The sequence below is a fragment of the Hyperolius riggenbachi genome, chromosome 8 (genome assembly GCF_040937935.1).
Source record: "Hyperolius riggenbachi isolate aHypRig1 chromosome 8, aHypRig1.pri, whole genome shotgun sequence".
NCBI lineage: Eukaryota > Metazoa > Chordata > Amphibia > Anura > Hyperoliidae > Hyperolius > Hyperolius riggenbachi.
Window position 1 is genome coordinate 239,006,504 of NC_090653.1, and position 26,399 is coordinate 239,032,902.

The 26,399-nt window shown below is 45.6% G+C and overlaps 1 protein-coding gene across 1 annotated transcript in view; it reads left to right on the forward strand.

Moving 5' to 3' along the window:
- The first annotated feature begins 1,621 nt into the window (after positions 1 to 1,621).
- KDM5C (lysine demethylase 5C) overlaps positions 1,622 to 26,399 on the forward strand; it is a 51,737-nt gene continuing 26,959 nt past the window's right edge. Inside the window, exons 1-12 of the mRNA XM_068247959.1 lie at positions 1,622 to 2,268; positions 3,031 to 3,471; positions 4,385 to 4,536; positions 4,643 to 4,830; positions 4,959 to 5,117; positions 5,262 to 5,381; positions 6,956 to 7,114; positions 7,204 to 7,385; positions 14,372 to 14,534; positions 14,673 to 14,792; positions 15,787 to 16,163; positions 18,168 to 18,292. Of these exons, the coding sequence (XP_068104060.1) occupies positions 1,622 to 2,268; positions 3,031 to 3,471; positions 4,385 to 4,536; positions 4,643 to 4,830; positions 4,959 to 5,117; positions 5,262 to 5,381; positions 6,956 to 7,114; positions 7,204 to 7,385; positions 14,372 to 14,534; positions 14,673 to 14,792; positions 15,787 to 16,163; positions 18,168 to 18,292 (2,833 nt within the window). The remainder of the gene's footprint in view (positions 2,269 to 3,030; positions 3,472 to 4,384; positions 4,537 to 4,642; positions 4,831 to 4,958; positions 5,118 to 5,261; positions 5,382 to 6,955; positions 7,115 to 7,203; positions 7,386 to 14,371; positions 14,535 to 14,672; positions 14,793 to 15,786; positions 16,164 to 18,167; positions 18,293 to 26,399) is intronic.

Below are 26,399 nucleotides of genomic sequence, written 5' to 3' on the forward strand. Positions count from 1 at the left end.
TGATTTTAAAGGTGTTCTCTGAAATGCATATAGGAACTCTGCCTGAGTTGGTGTTTTAATTCAGGGCTGAGCTAGGTAATCAGAGTAGCATATTTAGAAGCATAAAAGGAGAATGGTGTCATACTACATACTGGTAAGTATTCATCCATCTCCATATCAGATCCGCTATTTATTGATTAACTAGTAGACCTAAGCCGGTTTCAAAACTGGCTCTAGGTCTGTGTTGAAACCCCGTCTCCCTCTCCTCCCCTTCCTTCCCTCTCATCCTCCCCCATGACCGCCGCACAGTCACCGCGCACCCGCGGCACGCCCCTTCTGGCCCCATCCTCCCTCAGCTCTCCTCAGTCTTTGCGTCCCTCCCTGCACATTTGCAGTAGCGCAAAACACCACACGCGCGAAGTGCAGGGATGGGAAGTGCAGGGATGGGAAGTGCAGGGATGGGAAGTGCAGGGATGGGAAGTGCAGGGATGGGAAGTGCAGGGATGGGAAGTGCAGGGATGGGAAGTGCAGGGATGGGAAGTGCAGGGATGGGAAGTGCAGGGATGGGAAGAACATTCACACCTGGCTTATGTATAATATGCAGTTCTGTAAAGTGGGGAGGATCTATAGAAACCAGTGTGGACTGGTGTAAAAAAATGGAGCAGATGTTTAGGTCAAATGATTCTGATTGGTTGTTCACAGCCTCTGCACCTCATTTACTCCAATTCTTCTGCACTGGTTTTAATAAGTCTGCCTCAGTGTTCTGTGTCTCCTGCCATCGGGTAAGCACAAGCAGGTCATATTCTCAGCATTTCTTGCAAAGGTAAATTAAAGGATAAATGTACTGGTAACAATTTACTATACGCCTCACTTTTTTTTTTTATTTTTTTTATGCATTACTGAACAGGATGAATAGTGTATGTACTGTACTCTCTTCAAGCTCCTCCACTGCCTTCCAGATTTTGTGCTGATAAATTCAGCGTTTCAAAATGTGTAATGCATTATTGATCAGACGTGATTTTAGGAAGAACTTAATACGTCTATAAGAACATCTATTCTTTAAAATATAACCTTTTAGCTTGTTGACAAAGTGAGAAAGGTTGGAATCTCTGAGTTCTTTGTCTAGTTGAAGTGTGTCCTCCTCCTTCTCTCTCTTTTTTTTTTTTTTTTTTTTTTAATGGGATTCTGTTGCTGGTTAAAGAACAAGCGACACCCATGCTAACCTAGATATAAAAAACCCATATATAGAAGTAGATAAATACTACTTCTACTTAACAGATGTATAGTGCTATCCACCTAATGATTCCTCTGAATTTTATGAAGGAAAAGCAGAAAATCCTATTCTAGGCAGTGGCAGTGGCCATCTTGCCAAGCTAATACTGACAACACCCCCCCCCCCCCTTTCTCTTGCTCATTGTGTATTCATTAGCTGCCCTTCTCCCAGAGTCTGCAGACACTCCCACTGAGGTGTATACTAACAACTGCGCTTTTTTAAAAAAACCTTTTTATTTACACATCCAATCACTGAGTCACCTTAACCTTGCTTGTAAACACTAGTAATCAGAGGGTGTTTTTGCTAAGCAGCTAGGCAAGGAAATAAATGGAAGAGGGGGAATATATTATAGATAACCTCCACACGGAGATGCCTCGCTACAAACCGCACATTACTTGCCCCACCAGGAATCAGAACACCCTGGACCATTGCTACACGGTCCTCAAGGATGCGTACAAACCTATTCGACAGGCTCCCCTAGGGAACTCTGACCACTGCCTGATCCATCTAATTCCCACCTACAGAAGGCACCTTGAATCATCCAAGCCAGTCCTCAGGACCGTGAGAAAGTGGACAGAAGAACCTAAGCTACAACTACAGGCCTGCTTCGAATGCACCGACTGGGCGACCCTCGAGACAGCCTGCCTGGAGGAATGGTCACAGAACGTCATCTCCTACATCAGCTTCTGCGAGGAGCTGTGCATCCCCACAAAAACCTTCAGGGTCTACCCTAACAATAAGCCCTGGTTTAATGGCAAGTTACGCCGGCTCCGGAAAATCAAGGAAGAAGCGCATAAGTCCGGAACACCAGAGGAGTTCAAGGCAGCCAGATACACCCTCAAGTGCGAACTTAGCACCGCAAAGAGGGCCTACTCCAACAAGCTGGGGATCCGCCTACGCTCAAACACACGGGAAGTCTGGCAAGGTCTCAGAGCAGCCACAAATTTCAAACCCTCTCCACAACATGCACCCCCGAGCCTCGAACTAGCAGAGAAACTCAACGAATTCTACTGCAGGTTTGAACATCAACCAACCCATGTAGGAGACCCGAGGGCCCCCCAGTGGGCAACCCCCACCTCTCCTAGTAGTGGCAGTGCCCTCCCAGAACCAGCAGTAGTCCAGGAGTCTGAAGTACTTAGGCACCTCCGGAAACTAAATCCTAGGAAAGCCTCTGGCCCAGACGGCGTGTCATCTATGTGCCTGAGATCCTGCGCTAGCCAGCTAGCCCCTGTGCTGACTTCCATTTTTCAGAAATCCCTGTCAGCTGGAAAGGTACCCTCCTGCCTTAAAAGGTCCACCATTATACCAGTACCCAAAAAAACAGGTGTTACGGATCTCAACAACTACAGACCCGTGGCCCTTACCTCAACTGTCATGAAGATCCTTGAAAAACTGGTCCTCACCCATCTGAAAAACTCCACCAACGCTCTCCTAGATCCACTTCAATTTGCATACAGGGCAAATAGGTCCATAGAGGATGCCATCAACATCAGCCTGGCATACATTATGGAACATCTGGACAGACCCAACACCTACGCGAGGATCCTCTTCCTAGACTTTAGCTCTGCTTTCAATACGATCTGCCCGAACATCCTGTACAACAACTTAGCGCAACTTGGGCTTGACGGAAATCTCTGCACCTGGATCAAGGACTTCCTCACAAACAGGACGCAACAGGTTAAACTTGGCAGCTGCCTCTCACAAATGAGGCCCACAAATACTGGCGACCCCCAAGGCTGTGTACTGTCTCCAATCCTGTTTTCCCTGTATACAAACAGATGTACCTCAACGGCTGACTGCGTTAAGGTAATTAAATTTGCGGATGACACCACCATCCTTGGTCTCATCAGTGGAGGGGACGAATGCACCTACCGCAGTGAGATTGAGCGTATCTGCAACTGGTGTAAGGACAACATGCTTGTCCTAAATGCTGCAAAGACCGTCGAGTTGGTTATCGACTTCAGGAAAAGTCCACCCCCACTCAGCCCGGTATTCATCGAAGGCACTGAAGTCACCAGAGTATCAAGTGTTCGGTTTCTGGGTACCACCATCACCAACGACCTGAGATGGAGTGAAAACACCACTAAATGCCAAAAGAAGGCGCAGCAACGGCTGTTCTTCCTAAGACAACTCAGGAAGTTTGGTATGCCGCAGGAGCTGCTGTCTAGCTTCTACACTGCCACCATCGAGTCAATCCTGTGCTCATCCATCATCATTTGGTATGGGGGAGCCACCACGAGTGACAGGTACAGACTACAAAGAGTAATCAATGCAGCGGAAAGAATCATTGGTTCACCCCTGCCACCTCTGGACCTCCTCCACGCATCCAGACTGAGAGCAAGGGCATACAGGATCACGAATGACCCGCACCATCCCGGCAGCCGCTTCTTCAGCCGCATGCGCTCAGACCATCGCTACAGGGCTATTTCCACCATAACCTCCAGGCACAGGAACTCCTTTTTTTTTTCTTTTTTTTTTTTTTTCTTTTTTTTTTTTTTTTCTTTTTTTTTTTTTTCTTTTTTTCCCCAAGCAGTGCGCCTTCTGAACTCAAGTCACACACACAGGAAAACTAAATAGCACATCTGTCACCCAGGCCTCAATTAATGTTTACCTATTCTGTGGTTATCACATGTAGCGTGCACTACAATACCTAAATTCCCTTGTCTGCACATGTTTTTTGCACTACGTGGTTTTTATCTCACGTCTTTGTCTGTCATTGCATGTTTTTTTGCACTACTATGCTTCTAATGCCTTTGTACTATGCTTTAATGCCGATGTGTACCACAAACAATTCCGAGGGTGGCTACTGCTGCACTTGGCGAAATAAATCTGATTCTGAGATAAAAAGAACTCCCAGCATTCAACTCTTTGGCACTAGGGCCAGTGCTCCTAAAGTATGTGACTACAAACCATAACAGCAGAAATTTGTTTTTTTTTTTTTTTTTTTTTTTTTTTTTTTGAATGCAGGATTAGCATCTTTATCACTTAATACACTCAGACCAGTTACTGTTGAAATTTGTCACCAGTCTCAAAGACTTCATCCAGTGATCCGAGTGTGCGCCTGAAAATCTTGCAGATAGGGGTGCTTGAGGGCCAGTGTTGGACACTATTATTTTGTATGTTCACCTAAAGCTCACATCTCGCCTTAATGTTTTTTAAGCCTGAACCCACAGAAGAAGACATAGAGAAGAACCCAGAGCTGAAGAAACTGCAAATCTATGGTGCAGGTCCAAAAATGATGGGACTGGGTCTAATGGCAAAAGACAAAAACCTACGCAAGAAAGGTGAGCTTTGACGTTTTGTAGCTAAATGACCTCTTGACACAAACCTAATGCTTCGTTGTGTTGCAGAGGGGGTTATGAAGTACTGAGTTGTGACTTCTTTCTTTAGAAGGAGACATTCCAGAATGTCCACCAACGCTGGTGGTAAAGGAGGAGGTTGGTGTGGAGTTTGGGGACAGTCACCCACACATAAAGAGAGAGAGATCGTTGAGTCCTGAGCCCTGTACAAAGATGACCATGAGGCTGCGCAGGAGTACCAATAGTGCGCAATTTGTAAGTCCTCACAAGCCACAATTCGTAAGTCTTCACAAACTTTTTTTCATATTCCTGTTTTGAGTTGTCATTTTACCATTTACATAGAGGAAGTCAGTTGCATGCTTTTTATTTTCTGCTTTTGTTTAAAATCTTCACGGTCTCTGTTTTAGGTGGATTCCTTCGTCTGCCGTATCTGTTCCCGTGGGGATGATGATGAAAAACTGTTGCTTTGTGATGGTTGTGATGACAACTACCACATATTCTGCCTGTTACCCCCACTCCCTGAACCTCCAAAGGGCATCTGGCATTGTCCCAAATGTGTCATGGCAGTGAGTAAAATCTCCTACAATTCATGAAATATAGCTTTATGCTTTTGTAGGATTTTTCCAGCCACCCTAGGGATCTTAACATAAATATATTTGAGCCCTCCATGTATCGGCTCATCCATAACCGGTCTTCTCTTGTGCCTGTAGGAATGTAAACGGCCTCCTGAAGCCTTTGGTTTTGAGCAGGCGCAACGGGAATACACCCTGCAGAGCTTTGGCGAGATGGCTGATACCTTTAAGGCAGATTACTTTAACATGCCTGTACATGTAAGTTTGACATACTGTTGGTGATCTATGCTAGTATTTGGGTTCTGTACTAACAGTAGAACTCAAAGGTAAGTATAGGAGCTAAAAATCCAAAGCAACCAATTTGGCCTTTTGGTCCTTTTCAGTACTGTCCTCTTGGGACATCTGCTGTTTGAGTAGGTTTATAAGTGGCTTAAATATCATTGGGAAGCTAAGCTCTCTAAGGCCCAGTTCACATTGGACAAAAGCATGGTCAATTTCTTACCCCTAAAACATCATACCGCAGTTTCCCTGGCTCTTATTTGGTACATCTGCCGCTCAAAGGAAGTTGCAGGGCATGTGGGTTTTTTTTTTTTTTTTTTTTTTTTTTTTTCCTCCTTTTCCCCTCAGACATAACTAATTCAGCCTGATTGGTTGAAGCCTCTTTCTCTCCCGTTTTCCCCTCCCACACCTCTGTTCCTCTCTGGCTAATAGAGGAAATTACATCAGGATTTGCTTCAAAATAGCCACAGTTAAAATGGAAAATCGTAAGGATTTTATTTTTTTTACTATAGAAAAATCACTAAAATCAAAATGTGGACAGTGCAATACATATATGTAAGTAGAGGAAATATATATTATGGTTTGTTTGTTTTCTGAGATAGTATGGCTGAGAGCTCCTCTGTAAAGTGAACAGAGCACCATTTTTAGCACCCAGGGGATCAAAAAATGAATGCCAACAATGTGTCTCATTAACGTTTAGAACTGGTTTTATTAGCCTACTTCAGCTGACCTGCAGGGGTTTTCAGGCAGCTAAGGCCTTTGTTTTTATTGCATACATTACCAAAAAAATGAACAAAACCCTTTCAGCAAAGAGGGGTAATTAGGACAACTTTTTCAAAGAGTTTGTCCAGAGGGCATGAGTGAAGATAGCATCTGGGACTTCTGTAAATATGGAGTCGAAGGGGGTACGGGATATGGCAGCTCCTACAGCTATTACAAAGCAGGAGAAATTCCAGGGAAAGAAAGATGCTTAACTCCTTTTAAAAAGTGATCCATTCAATGGATCCCATCTGTGCCAGTGTGAATCAGGTCTGAAGCAAAGTTGTTTTGGCATTGGGATAAGTTTAGTGGGTAGAATTAAAGAGAAACCATGACCGAGATCAGTAGCTGATACCTCCTTTCCCATGAGAAATCTTTTCCTTTTTCACAAACGGATCATCAGGGGGCTCTGTATGGCTGATATTGAGGTGAAACCCCTCCCACAGTGTGCTGTCAGGATCATGGTCCTGACAGTTTCCGGTCTGTAAACCTCATTGCATTGTGGGAAATAACAGCTGTTTACAGCTGGGTCCAACTGCCAAAAAAAGCAAGCAACATCTCCTTCCACTGTCATCACCTGCCAGCAGTAAAAATGTCGCCATGTGATAAATGTCAGAATGTAAATCGGGGGAGGGAAAGATTTTACAACGGGAAAACACTGACTAAATCATTTATACACAATTATTGTAAAAATTAAGCCTTTTTTAAATTACATCTTTAATGCTATGCACCACTTGTCATGGCTATGTAGATGATGCCTAATCTATCCTTCTATTTTTTTTCCCTGCCCTCAGATGGTGCCCACTGAACTAGTGGAGAAAGAATTTTGGCGCCTGGTGAATAGTATAGAGGAGGATGTGACTGTACAATATGGTGCAGATATTCACTCCAAGGAGTTTGGCAGTGGTTTCCCTATGGTGGACGGTAAAACAGAGCTGACTCCTGAGGAGAAGGTAAACTATGCATCTCCTTTTAATACATTTCCATATGGTATCGGTGTATAAGGCTCATTCCACTCACTTGCGTTGCCTTTGCTCCTCAGACATATGCCACCAGTGGCTGGAACCTGAATGTGATGCCCGTGCTTGAGCAGTCTGTGCTGTGTCACATCAATGCAGACATTTCTGGCATGAAGGTGCCCTGGCTGTATGTGGGCATGGTGTTTTCTGCTTTTTGCTGGCACATCGAAGATCACTGGAGCTATTCCATCAACTATCTTCATTGGTCAGTATTTCCAACTCTGTTTGCAGGCTGTCTTCTCTGTCAGATCTGTGTGTTATTCCTTTGCACCACATTCCCATCTTTCATGGCCATGGGCTTCTAGAGGCCATCTCCACCCAGAATATACATATCCAGCCATGCGTGTTTGTTGGCAGAATTGATCACCTGCTTTATATTACCTTTTTGGAGGCTTCAGTCTTGATCTCCATCAGAATTCCTAGCTTTGTCAGTACATTTTTGAAAACCGTGCAGTTTTCCACAGCTTTAAAGCAGACCTGAACTCAGAACTTCCTCTCTGCTCTAAAATATACACAGCAGCATAATAACCTTTTAAAGAAAAAACATTTCCTTGTTACAGCTTATACAGTTCCTACAAAAAAGCTGCAGCGTAGGCCTGAACAATAAATTTGAATTTAAACCGAAATGGCAATCGCCAAGATCAGTTTCGGAATCCTCAGAGTAACCAAGCAGCTTGGGGTGACCCAAACCACTAGGAATGTATAGGGGGATAAAAGATAGAGAAAAGCCCTCCTACTAATAAGCAATGCTTGGTGAAATTTGCCTTCTTAAAACAGAAGGAAATTTGAAATAATTCACCTATAAGTGAGCATTTGTGGTTACCCACAATGCACCGCTACTGAATATGCAAATGATCTCTTTCCGCCCCTGTGAGGCAGATCCAGAACCAAAAGAGGAGAGGCACTACGGCAGCGTGCACAAAACACCCACTTCAATCTTGACAATTTAGATTCCTTAGGTACTCGGTATGGATAGATTTTAGCGTGCTGCCGACTAGAAGAGTAGATCAGCATTCATTGACAAGTGTGGAGAACATAGTCTGGCACTGGATTCACATTCCATAAAATGAGCTTTATTGTGCTCGGCTCATCAATATATAAATATCTTCTTACAAAGTTCTTTATATAAAAAGCACATACCCATTAGGAGTGTGGATTAGGTTGTGGGGCATAGTGGTAGCTGTCGCCCGCCTAACGACCGTTTCGCTAGGTTTAGCGTCTTCAGAGGCTGTGGAGTTCGTCCAATACCTTGATCTTCAGAAGGAAAATATGCAATTTACGTTTGAGTTCAGTAAGAAAAAGGTAGCGTATCCAGACCTGGAACTTTGTGTAGTGGAGAACATGCTGATGGTGAAAGGCTACAGAAAGCCAGTCTCGGGCAACACGTTCCTACATCGTACAAGTTTCCACCCACCCCATGTCTTTAAAGTGTTACCTTTATGGACAGTTCCTACGCTTACGCAGGAATAACACTACTGTTGACGACTATTTTGATCAAGCCTTGGATTTAAGAAGCAGGTTGATGGATAGGGGATACCCCCAGAGTGAGCTAGATGAAGCTATACGAAAAGCAGGAGAGGTGGATAGTTTAGTCCAGGTATGGGTAAACTTGGCCCTCCAGCTGTTAAGGAACTACAAGTCCCACAATGCATTTACCTTTGAGTCATGACTGTGGCTGTCAGACTTCTGCAATGCATTGTGGGATTTGAAGTTCCTTAACAGCTGGAGGGCCAAGTTTGCCCATGCCTGGTTTAGTCAGTAAAAAATAAAGGAGAGAAAAGGGAGAGGCTGGTGTTCTCATTTGATTATACCCCAATGGCTGTAGCATTGGGAAGCTTATTATGGCAAAATGAGCCTCATCAAGCAGGATCCAGTAATGAGAGAAATCTATTAAAATCCACCACTAATAACTTTCAGACATGCACCAACCATAGGAAGCCGAGTGACATCGAGTGAATTCAGAATGCAGAGAGAACTAAATTGGTTGGAGAAAAGACAAATGAAAGGAAACTTTCGATGTGGACATTGTTCAATATGTTCTCAAATGAGTAGAGGCAGTAGATTAAAAGTAGACCCATTGATATCCGGGTGAAAAACTTTTTTTTTTTTTTTTTACCTGCCAAACCAAGTTTGTAGTATACATCGTATGGTGCCCTTGTCAACACTTCTACATAGAAATGACAACACGAGAAATGAAACAGAGTTTTGGAAAGGTTGATAGAGCACGTGAGATCAGCACATAACTGGAATCCAGATTGCTTAATGTTTGCGGGCCTGGACTTTATGCCAGTACCCCATAGAGGAGGAGATTGAGAGCGTTTGCTCCTACTTAAAGAGACCTCCTGGATTATCAGATCTGATGCAATGGGCCCCCTTGGGCTCAACAAAAACATTGCGATGGTCTGTTTTCTAGACCCGTAGTCCTAATAGTTACATAGCTACATTGTGTCTTGACCCTTAGTGCAACTAGTTGGAGAGTGACTTAGCTTTAGAGAGTTAGAAATAAAAGTTCAGGTTAGATCTTGCTTTGTTTTTAATGTGTGGCTTGATGCAATTATGGTGAAGGGCTTAATTTTGCGCGTACCCTAGGGGAATGGGAATTGTTTAGACGGGCCTTGTTAGCAGGGCCGGCCCGCTCATGAGGCGGGGTGAAACATTTGCCTCAGGCGGCAAACTTCAAAGGGCAGCACCCGCCCGGGGGGGGGGGGCGGCCGCCGAGCCGGAGGGGTAGCAGGCAGGTCGGGGGTATTGGGCCTAGCGGTGGGGAGGGGGGTCGGACCCCCCCCTCCCTCGCCTGGGTCCCCCGATCTGCGCTCCCCTCCAGCCTGTAATTAGTAAGCTGCTGCCAGATCGTAAGAGGCACGGGCGGGGAGGACTCACCTTTTCCGCGTTCCAGCGAGCGCTCCACTGACGTCACTTCCTGCATCGCCGCCCACTGTATTGTAAGTGGACGGCGATGCAGGAAGTGATGTCAATGGAGCGCACGATGGAACGGCGGCAGCAGCTCTGCTAAATTTGCCTCAGGCGGCAAAAAGTGACGGGCCGGCCCTGCTTGTTAGTTAATTAGCGGCATCTTTCTCAATATAGGTCTTCTTCTTCTTATTATTATTATTATAATAATTTTTTTTGAACTGGCCTTTTTTGTTTCCCCCTTTTTTTTCCAGCGAATAATTTTTTTTTTTTTGTCCCCCTGTGATGATCCATGTGGATACAGGGATGGCCTTTCTCCAGGTTGCACCAATCTTAACATATTTTATTTGTTTCAGCATATACCCATTTTATTACTGCCATCTTGTGATTATTGAGGAGTATGCTGAAGCTACTTTGGCAGATGCATCTCAATAATACGCATGGCCATACGTATTCGCGTCATGTTTGTACGCGTACATTCATGGGCACATGCATATTTTCGTACGCGTTGGACGGCGGCGCAGGAAACCGGAAGTGACCTTCCACCTGCATAAAACTCCAGAAACGGAACTCCGCGATCGCCACACACACCTCTGAAGACGCTAAACCTAGCGAAACGGTTGTTAGGCGGGAGGCACCACTATGCCCCACAACCTAATCCACGCTCCTAATGGATATGTGCTTTTTATATAAAGAACTTTGTAAGAAGTTATTTATATATTGATGAGCCGAGCACAATAAAGCTCATTTTATGGAATGTGAATGCAGTGCCAGACTCTATGTTCTTCACACTTGTCCAAACATCCAGAACCGCTGGTGTATAGCAAGCCTATAGCTTTAAATATTACACAGCCACACCAACCCCACATGTAGACAGCCTGTTTTAGGCTTTTGACCCTCATCAGTACATGGCAGGGATTGATATGGCTGTATGGGGTAGGGCTTGGACTAGTACAACAGAGTAACCAAGCAGCTCGGGGTGAACCAAACCACTATCGTGATGATGTAATTTCCGCATGGGGAAAGTTTGAAGAAGCGGCTTTAAACTTACCCGAAGTCGCGGCACGTGCAGCCTGCAGCATCGGCACTTTTGGCCATACATTCCCGCACGAGTCAAACGCTGTCCGTCCTCTCTCACCGCAACAAGGCATACTTCCTGGTTGTTGTATGCCACATGCCATGCAGGAAGGAATGCTGTGCATTAGAACCTGCAGGAGGTAATGTGGATAGACTGTCATCGCTGGACTCATGCTGGAAGGTATGTCCAGCACTGCTGCAGCTTGGGGGACAGAGGGAGCACAGAGAGAGAGAGAGAGAGAGACACAGAGGGGGCATAGAGAATGACACAAAAGGGAACAGAAAGGCACAGAGGGGGAACAAAGCTTGATTTGAAGGAAATCGTGAAATGAATCAATCGCGATTTCATACAGAATCGCTCAATTCACTTTTTTTCCCTAAAATCATTCAGGCCTACTGCAGTGTAGTTACTTCCTGGTTTGCTGGTAGCACAGAAAGGGTTAACCTGTGTTTCCATATTAGCTCGCAACTCGGCATACAGTTGACAGCTCAAATTACACTGGCTCATTACTTGCTGAGAAGGGAGAATTAGATGGGCTTTTCTCTATAAACACACACAGGGTGGATTTCTCAATTTTTCCTTCTCCTCTGTGCAAGAGTTCAGGTACGCTTTAACATGTGACTGCAATAGCATTCATGCAGTTACCAGACTTCCTACTATTATTAGCATAACTAGGTTATTATGGGCATTTTCACATATTTGGAGTTTGTAGTAAACCTTTGTATCCTTGTGAGTACACATCCGTATGGTGCTGGCTATTGTTGCTGTGTCACTTGGAGTAGTATATGGTTTCTAATCTTCAACCCTCAGTATCTTCTAGATTCGTACCGTGTAGTACGTGTACACCGTACCTTAGGGTAGCTCTAACCCAGGATTGGACTAATTTCCCAGGCAAACCCAACATAGACTTTCTGGCATGTACAGTGTTAACTGTTTTTTTTTATTTTTTTTTTTTTACCACTTCCCGACCGCCTAACGCACAGAGGCGGCCAGGAAGTGCACCCCGCAAGGACCGCCGTATAGACAAATGGTCGCGGTCCTTGTAGGGGCATGGGCGGAGCGATCACGTCATCCGTGACGCGATCCTCCGCCGGCGCCTGTCACCTCTCACCCGCCGCAACATCCCGCCGGCTATACGGAAGCGCCGGCGGGATATTAACCCCGCGATCGCCGCATACAAAGTGTATAATACACTTTGTAATGTTTACAAAGTGTATTATACAGGCTGCCTCCTGCTCTAGTGGTCCCAGTGTCCGAGGGACCACCAGGGCAGGCTGCAGCCACCCTAGTCTGCACCCAAGCACACTTTCTCCCCCCCCCCCCCCTGCCCCAGATCGCCCACAGCACCCCTCAGACCCCCCTCCTGCCCACCCCCCAGACCCCTGTTTGCACCCAATAACCCCCCTAATCACCCATCAATCACTCCCTGTCACTGTCAACGCTATTTTTTTTTTATCTCCCCCCCCCCCCCCCCCTGCCCACTGCCCCCTCCTGATCACCCCCCCCACCCCTCAGATTCTCCCCAGACCCCCCCCCCCCCCCCGTGTACTGTATGCATCTATCCCCCCTGATCACCTGCCAATCACCCCCTGTCACTGCCACCCATCAATCAGCCCCTAACCTGCCCCTTGCGGGCAATCTGATCACCCACCCACACCAATAGATCGCCCGCAGATCCGACATCAGATCACCACCCAAACGCAGTGTTTACATCTATTCTCTCCTCTAAACACCCACTAATTACCCATCAATCACCCCCTATCACCACCTGTCACTGTTACCCATCAGATCAGACCCTAATCTGCCCCTTGCGGGCACCCAATCACCTGCCTACAACGCTCAGATTGCCCTCAGACCCTCCCTTATCAATTCGCCAGTGCATTAGTTACATCTGTTCTTCCCTGTAATAACCCACTGATCACCTGTCAATCACCTGTCAATCACCCCCTGTCACTGCCACCCATCAATCACCCCCTGTCACTGCCACTCATCAATCAGCCCCTAACCTGCCCCTTGCGGGCAATCTGATCACCCACCCACACCAATAGTTCGCCCGCAGATCCGACGTCAGATCACCTCCCAAAGGCAGTGTTTATATCTGTTCTCTACCCTAAACACCCACTAATTACCCATCAATCACCCCCTGTCACTGCTACCTATCAGATCCCTATCTGCCCCTAGGGCACTCAATCACCCGTCCACACCCTCAGAATGCCCTCAGGCCCCAGCTCTGATCACCTCGCCAGTGCATTGCTTGCATCTATTCCCCCCTCTAATCACACCTTGAGACACCCATCAATCACCTCCTGTCACCCCCTAGCACACCTACCCATCAGATCAGGCCCTAATTTGACCCCGTGTGGGCTCCTGATCACTCGGCCAAACCATCAGATCCACCTCAGACCCCCTTCCGATCACCTCCCCAGTGCATTGATTGCATCTATTTTCCCCTCTAACCACCCCCTGAGACACCCATCAATCACCTCCTGTCACCCACCCTAGCACTCCTATCCATCAGATCAGGCCCAATACAACCTGTCATCTAAAAGGCCACCCTGCATATGACCGGTTCCACAAAATTCGCCCCCTCATAGACCACCTGTCGTCAAAATTTGCAGATGCTTATACCCCTGAACAGACATTTTGAGACATTTGGTTTCCAGACTACTCACGGTTTTGGGCCCGTAAAATGCCAGGGCGGTATAGGAACCCCAGAAACGGACCCGATTTTAGAAAAGACACCCCAATGTATTCTGTTAGGTGTATGGCGAGTTCATAGAAGATTTTATTTTTTTTGTCAAAAGTTAGCGGAAATTGATTTTTTTTTTTTTTTTTCACAGTGTCATTTTTCACTAACTTGTGACAAATAATAAAATCTTCTATGAACTCGCCATACACCTAACGGAATACCTTGGGGTGTCTTCTTTCTAAAATGGGGTCACTTGTGGGGTTCCTATACTGCCCTGGCATTTTAGGGGCCCTAAACCGTGAGGAGTAGTCTTGAAACATTATTTTTTAAAATGACCTGTGAAATCCTAAAGGTACTTATTGGACTTTGGGCCCTTTAGCGCAGTTAGGGTGCAAAAAAAGTGCCACACATGTGGTATCGCCGTACTCGGGATTAAATGTGGTTAAATGTCTTTCCCTTTTCAAATGCTCTTAAAAAAATTAACCATAGCTGTTTGTACCATATCATCCTGCAGGGGTGAACCCAAAACCTGGTATGGGGTACCATCATCTGCTGCAGAACAGCTTGAAGGCGTCATGAAGAAACTGACCCCAGAGCTCTTTGAGAGCCAACCAGATCTGCTGCATCAGTTAGTCACTTTAATGAACCCCAACACACTTATGGCTCATGGTGTTCCGGTCAGTGCTTTTCCATGTATTAAATGACTGTTCTTTCTTGCTCTCTGTACCCAAAGTTGATCCATACACCATCCGATTTCTCATTGGCCTGCCCTGTTCCTGCCTGTCCTTCTCACCAATAGTCCTGTGTCACTTCAGGTTGTGCGCACAAACCAGTGTGCCGGAGAGTTTGTCATCACATTCCCGAGGGCCTATCACAGTGGCTTCAACCAGGGCTACAACTTTGCTGAAGCAGTCAACTTCTGTACAGCTGATTGGGTGAGTTAGCTTTCCTATCTATTCTGACTATATTGCTAAGACATGGGCCCTTATTCAATTCACTTTTTCTCCTAAGATTTTTCTTAGATTGTTTTCACACCTTATCAATAAAATGTCTATTAACTCCTCGGCGATGGGCGTCGGGAAGGTGGCTCCCCCAGGATCGGCGTCAAGTCCTGGGGACGGGGATCGCTCATTCCCGCTGCTCCGTAAACGACCTGCCAGCCGCGATTGGGCTGGAAGGCTGTAAAAATAGAGAAATACGGCCACAATCAGTTGTGCAGCGCTGCGATCTAGCTAGTACAGCGTGGTACGGGGGACAGTTCTCATTGAGCTGTCTCCAGGAGACTCTCAAAAGGTGATCCTATGAGAGGTGATAACAATGATTTGGATGGGGGGGGGGCGGGAGGGATACATTTAAAATAAAATGTACATTTTTATAAAAAAAAAAAAAAAAAAAAAAAAAAAAAATGGCGGCACCAATCACATGCCACTAACAGAAAGCTCTGTTGGTGGCATGAAAAAGAGGGCAGATTCATTTGGGGGCTATGTTGTACACTGTTAAAGCTGTAGTGTGCTGAATTGTAAAAAAATGCCCTGGTCACTAGGGGGTGTAAGCTTGTGGTCCTGAAGAGGTTAAGCAACCAGAAAGCAAGAAAATTTGCAGAACAATTTTGACAGTAATTTTTTTTTTATCTCCTAGTAAAAAAAGTGAATGGAATAAGAGCAATGGAGTCCTAACCATTTCCTTAGTTTCACTGGGAACGGAAGTAGTCTAGTGCTTTTTCTTTCTTGGTTAACTTGATCTTACAGGCTTTGCTTTCCACAGTAGCTGCCTAATCAGAGATGAATTATGGGTGACAACCACCTGTACCACATGGAAACAATACAAACCAATTTACAGAAGTGTTACGAACAGAATGAGTATTTTGCTTTACATGACCCAGTTACTGATCTGTTAAGGATGACCTCTAATGTGAATCGGTGTTTTTAGCTCCCAGCAGGCAGAAAGTGTATTGAACACTACCGCCGTCTCCGCCGATATTGCGTCTTCTCCCATGAAGAACTCATTTGCAAGATGGCTGCCTGCCCTGAGAGACTGGACCTCAGCCTGGCTGCAGCAGTACATAAGGAAATGCTCTTGTTGGTGCAGGAGGAGCGCAGGTTACGTAAAGCGCTGATGGAGAGAGGCATTACAGAAGCAGAGCGGGAAGCCTTTGAACTGCTTCCAGACGATGAAAGACAATGTCAGAAGTGCAAGACCACATGCTTTCTCTCTGCACTGGCTTGTTATGACTGCCCTCAAGGCCTGGTGTGTCTCTATCACATTGAGGACCTGTGCCAGTGCCATCCCTCACGACAGTATCTCAGGTAATCCAGCATTTACCTTTTTCATGAGTGTGGTTAAACATACAGGTACAATCTGACCAGCTTCAGGCCTAGATCTTGGCTGGTATCTTTCCAGCCAAGAACCATGAACTTGAAGACCTTTGATAGTATGTGTATGTTGAAAATGTTCAAAGCGGACTGAATTTGTAACATTATAATAAACCATCTACATTCTTAGACTACTTCACTAACTTTTAGGCAACCCTACTTTATTCATATATGACCCCAGTAAAGAGGAAACTTTATTCATTTGATTTTATTTATTTTTACCTAGTTTTAGTCAAGGTTTTCTGGATCCTGTGTTTTTCACTATATCTCTTAATCGCTTCTGGGCCGTGGTAATTGAAATCTACGCCCTGTTTATGGCTGCTTATTCCTGCCAGGGTGTAGATTTCAATTGCCGCCCACTCCCGCCACTCTTGCCTAGCTCTCTCTCGCCGCAAGCCCCTTGCTCTGCCATCACTATGACAGCAGAGCTCTGAGCTGGTCAGGAGCCAATTTCATTGGCTTCTGACTTCCATGATCACTGTAAGCCAATCACATTCTCACATTGATGACAGGATCAGGAGCCAATGAAATCTGTTCCTGACTGGCTCACAGAGCTCTGCCGTCATGGCGACGGCGGAGCGAGGGGCATGCAGCGATGGGTGACCGGTGGCTACGTGCGCCGATTTGTCGGTAACTCCCGTTTTCTGGTACTAGCAGTCTCTGGTCCTTAAGGTGTGCTGGTACGCAAGTGGTTAATATGGGGATCTGACCAATAATGCAGTATACTTAGATAAAATTTTTTAGACTTTTTGTTTTAACCACTTGCCGACCGCGCACTCATACCGCGTGTCGGCAAAGTGGCAGCTGCAGGACCAGCGACGCAGTTCTGCGTCGCCGGCTGCAGGCTAATTAATCAGGAAGCAGCCACTCGCGCGAGTGGCTGCTTCCTGTCAATTCACGGCGGGGGGTTCCGTGAATAGCCTGCGGGCCGCCGATCGCGGCTCGCAGGCTAAATGTAAACGCAAGCGGAAATCCGCTTTTGTTTACATTGTACGGCGCAGCAGCGCTGTAAGGCAGATCGGCGATCCCCGGCCAATCGGCGGCCGGGGATAGCCGCCATGTGACAGGGGACAGCCTGTCACTGGCTGCACAGGAAGGATAGCGTCCTGTGCAGCCCAGATTGCCAGGGGGGACAGGGATGAGAGGGAGGGGGGGAATTTCGCCGCGGAGGGGCGCTTTGAGGTGCCCCCCCCGCAACACCCAGGCAGGCAGGAGCGATCAGACACCCCCCCCAGCACATCAAAAGGGGGGCGATCTGGTCACTCTGCCTGCACCCTGATCTGTGCTGGGGGCTGCACAGCCCACCCAGCACAGATCAGCTAAAACAGTGCTGGTCCTTAAGGGGGGGGGGGGGGGGGGTTAAAGGGTGGGTCCTCAAGTGGTTAAGATACTGGCATGTCACTTCCATTGTTTACAGTAAATTACTTGGTGATTTTACCACTGTGTTTTGTGATGATTCCCCCCCCCCCCCCCCCCCCATTTGCAATTGTACCTGCAGTGTTTTCTGTTGGATTGGCCTTGAACGCTAACACATCATTGTGCTAATTATTATTATTTATTGCGATTTCAACATTTTCCCACCATGATGGAGATCTGGGTCACCTCACCCCCTCTGCAGAGTAGCGGGTCCCTGCATTTTTCCCCCATGGGCATCTTCCTCTGTGCAGAGTGCCGAGCCGCATAGTCATGTCTCCCTCACACATACAGCTCCGCCCGTCTGTCTCGTCTACCTTTCTCCACCAGTGCGGACAGAGCACCTGGCTGTACCAGGCTAGGGAGAACAGCACTGAGCTGGCTTGTAACCGCAATGTAGCGTGTCGGCAGGTGGATTATAGCTCAGCCTTTCATAAGCCAAGGGTCACCTGTATGTTGGTTGTTAATTAGAATAGAAGGAGCCAGGGCTTGTTTTTAATGTCAGTACTGTTTGTCACCTTTTAGGTATCGCTACACCCTTGACGAACTTCCAGCCATGTTGCATAAGCTAAAAGCTCGGGCGGAGTCCTTTGACTCCTGGGCCTCGAAGGTTCGGCGAGCGCTGGAACTCCAGGATGGTAGCAAGACAGGTAAAGACTAGACGTTGACTTCTACATTCCATATTTTGTCCACTGCTTGATCACTCGATGTATCATCCCTCCAGAATCCTCTGTGCATCTAACATCTGTACTTTATTGAGCGGTGATGAGTCTGTTGGGAGAAAAGTGCTATAAAATGATCTATATTTAACCAGTTCACCCCCAAGGGTTTTTATCCTAACGGACCAGAGCAATTTTCAGTTGTCAGTGCTCCTCCCTTTTATTCCCTAATAACTTTATTACTACTTATCACAAGAAAATGATCTATACCTCGTTTTTTTCGCCACCAATTAGGCTTTCTGTGGATAGTACATTTTGCTAAGAATTCTTTTTATTCTAAATGCGTTTTAATGAGAAAAACAGAAAAAAAAAGAAAAAAAATCATTATTTCTCAGTTTTCAACCATTATAGTTTTAACCACTTCAGGATTCTGCGTACGCTTAACTACGCCCCTGAATCCTGAAGTGGTTTCCATGGCCGTTCCATGTCAACACCCTGCGAGCCGCCGATCGCAGCTCGCAGGGTAAATGTAAACACGCGGGGAAGATCTTCCCCGGTGTTTACATATATACGGCGCTGCGCAGCAGCAGCGCCGTAGAGGAGATCGGCGATCCCCGGCCTCTGATTGGCCGGGGATCGCCGGCATCTGATAGGCTAAAGCCTATCCTATCCGGCGCAGGACGGCTTTCCGTCCTGCGCCGCACACAGGGGACGGGAGAGGGAGGGAAGGAGGCAGAGGGAGGACTAGTGCTGCGGAGGGGGGGTTTGAGGAGCCCCCCCCCCCCGCTAGGCACAGCAGCGCGGCGGCGATCAGACCCCCCCAGCAGGACATCCCCCTAGTGGGGGAAAAAAGGGGGGAGGTCTGATCGCCCTGCCTTATTTCTGATCTGTGCTGCGGGCTGAAGAGCCCCCGCAGCACAGATCAGCCAAACCACCCGGTATCCGGAAGTGGTTAAAATTAAACATTCTCCTGTGGATAAAACAAACACGTTTTATTTGCCAAGTTGTCCCAATTATTAAACAGTTTAAATAATGTCCCTATCACAATGTATGGCCACAGTATATTATTTTGAAATATAAGTGTTATTTTTCTGTTGTGTTTTTTTTTATTCTGGCCATAATTACAAGCCCCTATGTAATTTTATTAAGATCTGTATGTACTTGAAAATGTATTTTGTAGGTGTAATGTACTTTTTTCCATTAACCCTCCAGGACAGGTATACATCGAGATCTGGCCCCTCCCAGGAAACAGGAAACATCCACAAGCCTCTCTATAAGTAAAAAGATTTGTCAGGTATCCGGCAGTATGGATGTTTCCTGTCCAGGGACAGGTCTCTCTATACCTGCGCTGCAGTCCTGGAGAGCTTGGGGGGCTAAGGGCTGTTGGTGCGGCGGAGGCATGTCCAGGAGCATTAGGTTTGTTATCCTGTGTTGTCCGCTTACCTCTCCATATTGCCTTTGTGGATGGTCTGAAAGGAGAGAGGGCTGCTGCAGCTTCTTACTGGCAGGCGCCGCCGGCTGGAATGGCGACTGCACGCTATGCGGAAAGCGGAGGCTGAGTGGGGCATAGCGTGCCATAATCCAAGATGGCGTCCGGAGTACTTCCGGTTCCGGTGTCGTCACTTCCGCCCGCCGGATAGAAGAGTGGGCAGCGTCCCCAGCGTCTCTGCACTCGTGCAGGACGCAAAATGGAGACACAGTCGGCGTCTGCTCTGAGCGTGGGCCAGCAGGCTGCTCAGGAGGAATCCAAGACGCAAGAGCCAAAGCCGGATACTAAGGTATCATTTATACACATACAAACAGTTGTTTATGTGAAGGCTTCTGTGGTGGCTCTTTGCTAGTACTGTGTTTTTGGGGATTTGGCTGGTGACATAGCTTTCGGTGGGAAGTTGCTCACATGGTTGTGTGTTTTGAAAATAGGCTAAGGCTGTTTTCAATAGTGGTACTTTATCTGTTTTTCAGAGCGCTGCAGCTTCATCTTCAGCTTCAACTGCTACAACTGTTACCACTGCTACTGAAGCATCAAAAGCTGTTAGGCCTAAAAAACGCTGTCCTTCTTGTAATGTGAAGCTGCCAGTGCATTGGAATAAGCTATTATGTCAGCAATGTTCTACTAGAGTTTTGAATGAAGAATCTGCTGTGGCCTATAAAGATTTTTTGAGAATGGTCCGCAAAGAAATGTCAGAATCTATGAAGGTCTTTAGAGAATCCATGTCTGCTCAAGCTGTTATTAATCAACCACCTGTACAAATACCGACTGGTTCTGGAACTGTACCTTCTGCTGCTCCTGCTGCGCAGCCGGTTATACAGCAACCTGTGGTCATTGCTCAGTCTCCTATTGTTATAGACACAAGCCCGCAACAATTTCCGACTGGTTATCCTATAGATCAAACGGCTATACCTACTGGGAAATCTACTGATGTCTCTATAGGAGAGACATTACCTTCTGAGACACATAAGAAAGCAACTGCAAAAACGGATCGTCCTGTTTTATCAGATTCTGAACCAGAAGAATACTCAGATGAGATTTCTGAGTGTGATTCTGAGGAAGAATTATCAGAGAAAGATCAGGATAAACCGTCTAAATTTAGGTTCTCTGCCAGCGAGACAGATGAGTTATTAAAGGTAATCTATGATTCATTAGGGTTAAAAGATGAAACGCCTTCATCAGTATCTACACATGATGCATTGTACGCAGGAATGGAGGGGGAGAAACCAATGGTTTTCCATGTACATTCATCAACTAAGCAATTGATTGATAGCCAGTGGAGAAACCTGGATAGGAAAGTGTTTTTATCTAGGGGGTTTAAAAGGAGATTCCCTTTTGCAGAGGAAGACTGTAAGCTGTGGGACAAATGTCCTAAGCTGGATGCGGCCTTTTCACAGGTACAAAAGGAAAATGAGTTATCCTTTGAGGATTTAGGTTTCCTTAAAGACCAATCAGATAAAAAGGCAGTTTGCTCTAAAAAAGACTTGGTCTGCTATATGTGCAAATTTCCGCCCAGCGGCTGCAACTACGTGTGTGGGCCGCACCTTAGATCTGTGGATGCATCAGGTAATGCGTCACATTAAGATGGGATCCAGTAAAGAAATAATCTTAAATTCCTTTTCCGTGATGTTCAAAGCCATAAATTTTATTATTGACGCTGCAACAGAGTCCATTCGCCTTACAGCAAGGGCTGCAGCTTTGTCTAATGTAGCCAGGAGAAATATCTGGATCAAGACCTGGGAGGGTAGTAATATATCTAAAAACAAGTTATGTACTATTCCTTTTTCTGGTGATCTGTTGTTCGGTCCACAGTTGGATGAAATATTGGAACGAACATCAGACAGAAAGAAAGGGTTCCCCAGAAAGAGACCATTTAGACAGGGGAAGAAGTTTTTTCGTAAGAACCGTCAAGAAAATAAAGTCAAACCCCAAAATAGACGTAAGCCCTGGTCTTTTTCACGTGAACAGAACAGACCAAACGCATTGTTTGGCAGTTCAGACCCCGCTGCTAAGAGACAGCAGTGACAGCGAACAGGCTGTGGGGGGAAGGTTGGGCGCCTTTTTTCCACAGTGGCAGAAATTCGCAACCAGCCCATTTATCCTCAATCTGGTCAAACTGGGGTACCACATAGTATTTCAGCAAAAACCCCCAGTGAAATTCAGTGTGACCAAAAATTTAAGGTCAGTCGAGGAACAGGCAGCCATGTCCTGCATTCTGCAAGACATGTTAACAAGGAAGGTAGTCACTTTGGTGCCAATCCTGGAGCAAAAGAGAGGATTTTATTCAAAGATATTCCTGGTTAAAAAACCGTCGGGAAAGTATCGACTAATTTTAAATCTCAAACCTCTGAACCCCTTTATAAAACATCAGAAGTTCAGAATGGAATCGATTTATTCTCTCAGAACGTTGCTAACAGCCAATTGTTTCATGCTCCGCATCGACTTGAAGGACGCCTATTGGCATGTCCCAATAGAAGCGAAATCTCAAAGATTTCTCCGGTTTGCGGTAAAAGAGGGTCCAATGATAACCCATTATCAGTTCCGCTGCCTCCCCTTTGGCATAAAGTCCGCTCCAAGAATTTTCACCAAGGTGATTGCCGAGCTAGTGTCCCACTTACACAAGAAGGGAATAATGATTGTTCCTTACTTGGACGACCTATTGATAATGTCAGATTCGAGACAAACATTATTACTACACAGGGAGATAGTTGTGAAGGAGCTTCAGCAAGCGGGATGGATTATAAGTCTGGAGAAATCACAATTAGAACCCACTCAGAAGATTCTCTTTCTAGGATTTATGATAGATTCAATAGAACAGAAAATGTTCCTACCAGAACGAAAAGTTGCGAAACTCGTGCAACAGACGGAAGATTTCAGGAAAAGCAATGTAATTTCGATCCGAAATGCAATGAGGCTGTTGGGGCTGTTAAACTCAGTAGCTCCAGCAGTGCAGTGGGCCATGAAACATGCACGTATACTGCAGTCCTGGGTGTTGAGAAATTGGGACAAGACAATCCAGTCTCTGGACCGATTGATAGAAATTCCGGAGACAGTGAAAGAGAGCTTAGAATGGTGGACAGTCCCCCACTCGTTATCTCAGGGCAGAGCTTGGCAGTTCCCTACACAAGTAATTCTGACTACGGATGCAAGTCTGTCAGGATGGGGGGCCCATGTGCAGGGTTTCAAAGTACAGGGTCTTTGGCAGCAGCATATGAGGAGTCAGTCCTCAAATTACAGGGGATTAATGGCGGTCAAGTTAGCCCTTATAGCAACTCAGCATTTGATAACGGCAAAGCATGTGCAGCTAAGGACAGACAACTCCACAGTCGTAGCCTACATAAATCGCCAAGGAGGAACGAGATCACACAAACTATTGACACTAGCTTTGGAAATCTTGAACATAGCAGAACAGACTCTGTTGTCGCTTACAGCAATTCATCTAAAGGGTTCTATGAATTTACTAGCAGATCTACTCAGTCGCAAACAGCTATCGAATATGGAGTGGCAATTGAACAACGATGTATACCAATGGATAACATCCGTTTGGGGAACTCCAGTCATAGATCTGTTCGCCAATCGAGAGAATACCAAATGTCGTCAGTTTTTCTCCCTGAACGCCAAAGACAATCCGACGGCAGTGGATGCTCTTTCTCAAACATGGGATTTCAGTCTAGCATTTGCATTCCCACCATTGAACCTTCTACCTCTGGTTTTGAGAAAGATTGCAGCATCCAAGGCGAAAGTAATTCTGGTCGCCCCGAATTGGCCCGCGAAGATCATGGTATCCTCTGCTGCTGAAGTTAAAAGTAGCAGATCCATTACCTCTGCCTGTTCAGGACAATTTAGTATTAATTCAGAGGCAGCTGGTCCCAGACATCAACAAATGGAAGTTAACAGCTTGGTTACTGAGGAGCGGATTCTAAAAAGCTATGGCCTATCAGACAAAGTGATAGACACACTCATTAAGAGTCGGAAGAGGAATACGAGGGCTATATATCTGAAGTATTGGAAGACATATAATTTATGGAAGGAACTATCAGGATTTAAGTCGAATGAGATTGCTACAGTATTAGAGTTTCTCCAGAGTGGAGTAGAGAAGAAATTGGCTCTAAGCACGATTAGAGTACAAATTTCAGCACTTTCTGTTTTTTTGGACAGACAATTTGCCACCCATCCTTTGATTGCTCGTTTTGTGAGATCAATAGAAAGGAATAGACCTATTGCGGTTAAACCATTTCCGAAGTGGGATTTATCCTTAGTACTGAAGGCATTAACTAGGCCTCCTTTTGATTCCCACAAAGAAATGGACTTGCGTTTGTTAACATTTAAAACTATTTTTTTGATAGCAATTACCTCTGCAAGAAGAGTTAGTGAATTAGAGGCATTATCCTGTAGGAAACCCTATTGTATTTTTTATAAGGACAGAGTAGTCCTTAGAACAAGTTCAGAGTTTATTCCAAAGGTTGGAGATATTTTTTACAGATCTCAGGAAATTATACTGCCAACTTTCTATCCGATTCCGACAAATGACAAGGAAAAGGAACGACATTTATTAGATGTGAGACAAATACTTAAAGATTATTTGGAAAGAGTGGAAAATTTAAGAAAGACTGAAGCATTATTTGTAAATTTCACAGGTAAATTAGTAGGGCAGAAAGCTTCAAAAAGAACGATAGCTAACTGGATTAAGTTATGCATTTTGGAAGCATATAAAATTATGGAGGTTGTACCCCCAAAGAATCTTAAAGCTCACTCTACGAGAGGGACAGCAACAACTTGGGCCTTCAGAGCTGGTGCTTCTCCTCTGGAAATCTGTAAGGCAGCAACGTGGAAGAATTTGGGAACGTTTATGCGGCACTACAGACTAGATCGGATATCTTCATCAGACCAAGACTTTGGAAGGAAAGTCTTACATGCGGTCAGCCCACCCTAAGGGTAGTGTTTTCTTGAGTATCATCTCGATGTATACCTGTCCTGGAGGGTTAATGGAAAAAACTAAACATTAGCTTACCTGGTAATTTTATTTTAGGTAACCCTCCAGGACAGGTGGGGTAACCCACCCGTATTGTTCATAAGCTATGTATATATTGTTTATGTATATATGAAGATATGTTAATTTTGTGCACTATGAAAGACAAGTGTTAATAGTAATAATAATAATAATTATGTGTATTTGTAATACGCTATTGGTTAGGTGTCAGGAGTTGAGACCTGTTGGTAGTTGTTTCTTGGTTATATACTGCCGGATACCTGACAAATCTTTTTACTTATAGAGAGGCTTGTGGATGTTTCCTGTTTCCTGGGAGGGGCCAGATCTCGATGTATACCTGTCCTGGAGGGTTACCTAAAATAAAATTACCAGGTAAGCTAATGTTTAGTTTTTGGCCACAAGATGGCGCTAGTGAACACTCATAGGAAATGTTCACTTTATTTAATTGTTACATTTCCTGTTATTGTGAATGGATGTAGCCGCTGTTCGCGGTCACGTCCATTCACTCCAGGCACTGCGATTGGGTAGAGGACCGTTCGGTCCTCTTCCCCAATCACCCAGCACGGAAGCCCAACGGAAACAGCGGCAGTAGCGGTGCACACACGGCGGTAGCATCGGCGGGAACGTGGGACGTATTAAAACGTCATGTTGCTGTTAATAGCGGTAAGCATGACGTTTTAATACGTTAGGATGTCAGTAAATGGTTAAGTATCAACACTGTCTTAAATGGACACTGTACTGAAACTACTCTATATTACTGGGGATAAGAGATGCAATTGTAGCTTGCTTGCATATTGTATTCTGCTATTGGGTCAATCATATTTAACAGCAAGTGAATTTGATTGACTCAGTTCCAAACCACCTGTAGTTTGCATTAAATGTGCATATGAGGCAATTATTGACCAACTCTATTGGAGAATTTTTTTTTCCTACAAATGTGTCAAGAGAATTTGCTGCTGTGACACTGGAAATACTTATACCCTTATGCCTCATACTTGAGTACTGGCAGGATTGGGACTTTATCCCATACGGGATAGTTTTTGTTTGTGCTGTACAGACCCATTGACAGCCTAGAGGCTAGGGCTGCATCTGTTGCTATGGAGGGCAAGGAAGGATTGTGTGGCTTCTAGCAGCAGGTGTGAAGAGAACTGTGTGGTCAGGGTTTGGTATTGCTAAGGGCCCATTCTCACTGGGGCAATTAGCGGGCGATTCCCACAAATGCATATTTTGTGCTTCCAAGTGAAAACGAAGTCTGGCATCTTCAGGCAACTGGGGGGGGGGGGGGTTCCTTTACTTCACACTACATTCTCTGCCGATATGTTTCTCAGCAACCACCTTGCCTGAGTTTAAAGAGACACTGAAGCGAAAAAAAAAATATGATTTGTATGTGTAGCACAGCTAAGAAATAATACATTAAGATCAGATACATCAGTGTAATTGTTTCCAGTACAGGGAGAGTTGAGAAACTCCAGTTGTTATCTCTATGCAAACAAGCCATTAAGCTCTCCGACTAAAGGTGGCCATACACTGGTCGATTTGCCATCAGATTCGACCAACAGATAGATCCCTCTCTGATGGAATCTGATCAGAGAGGGATCGTATGGCTACCTTTACAGCAA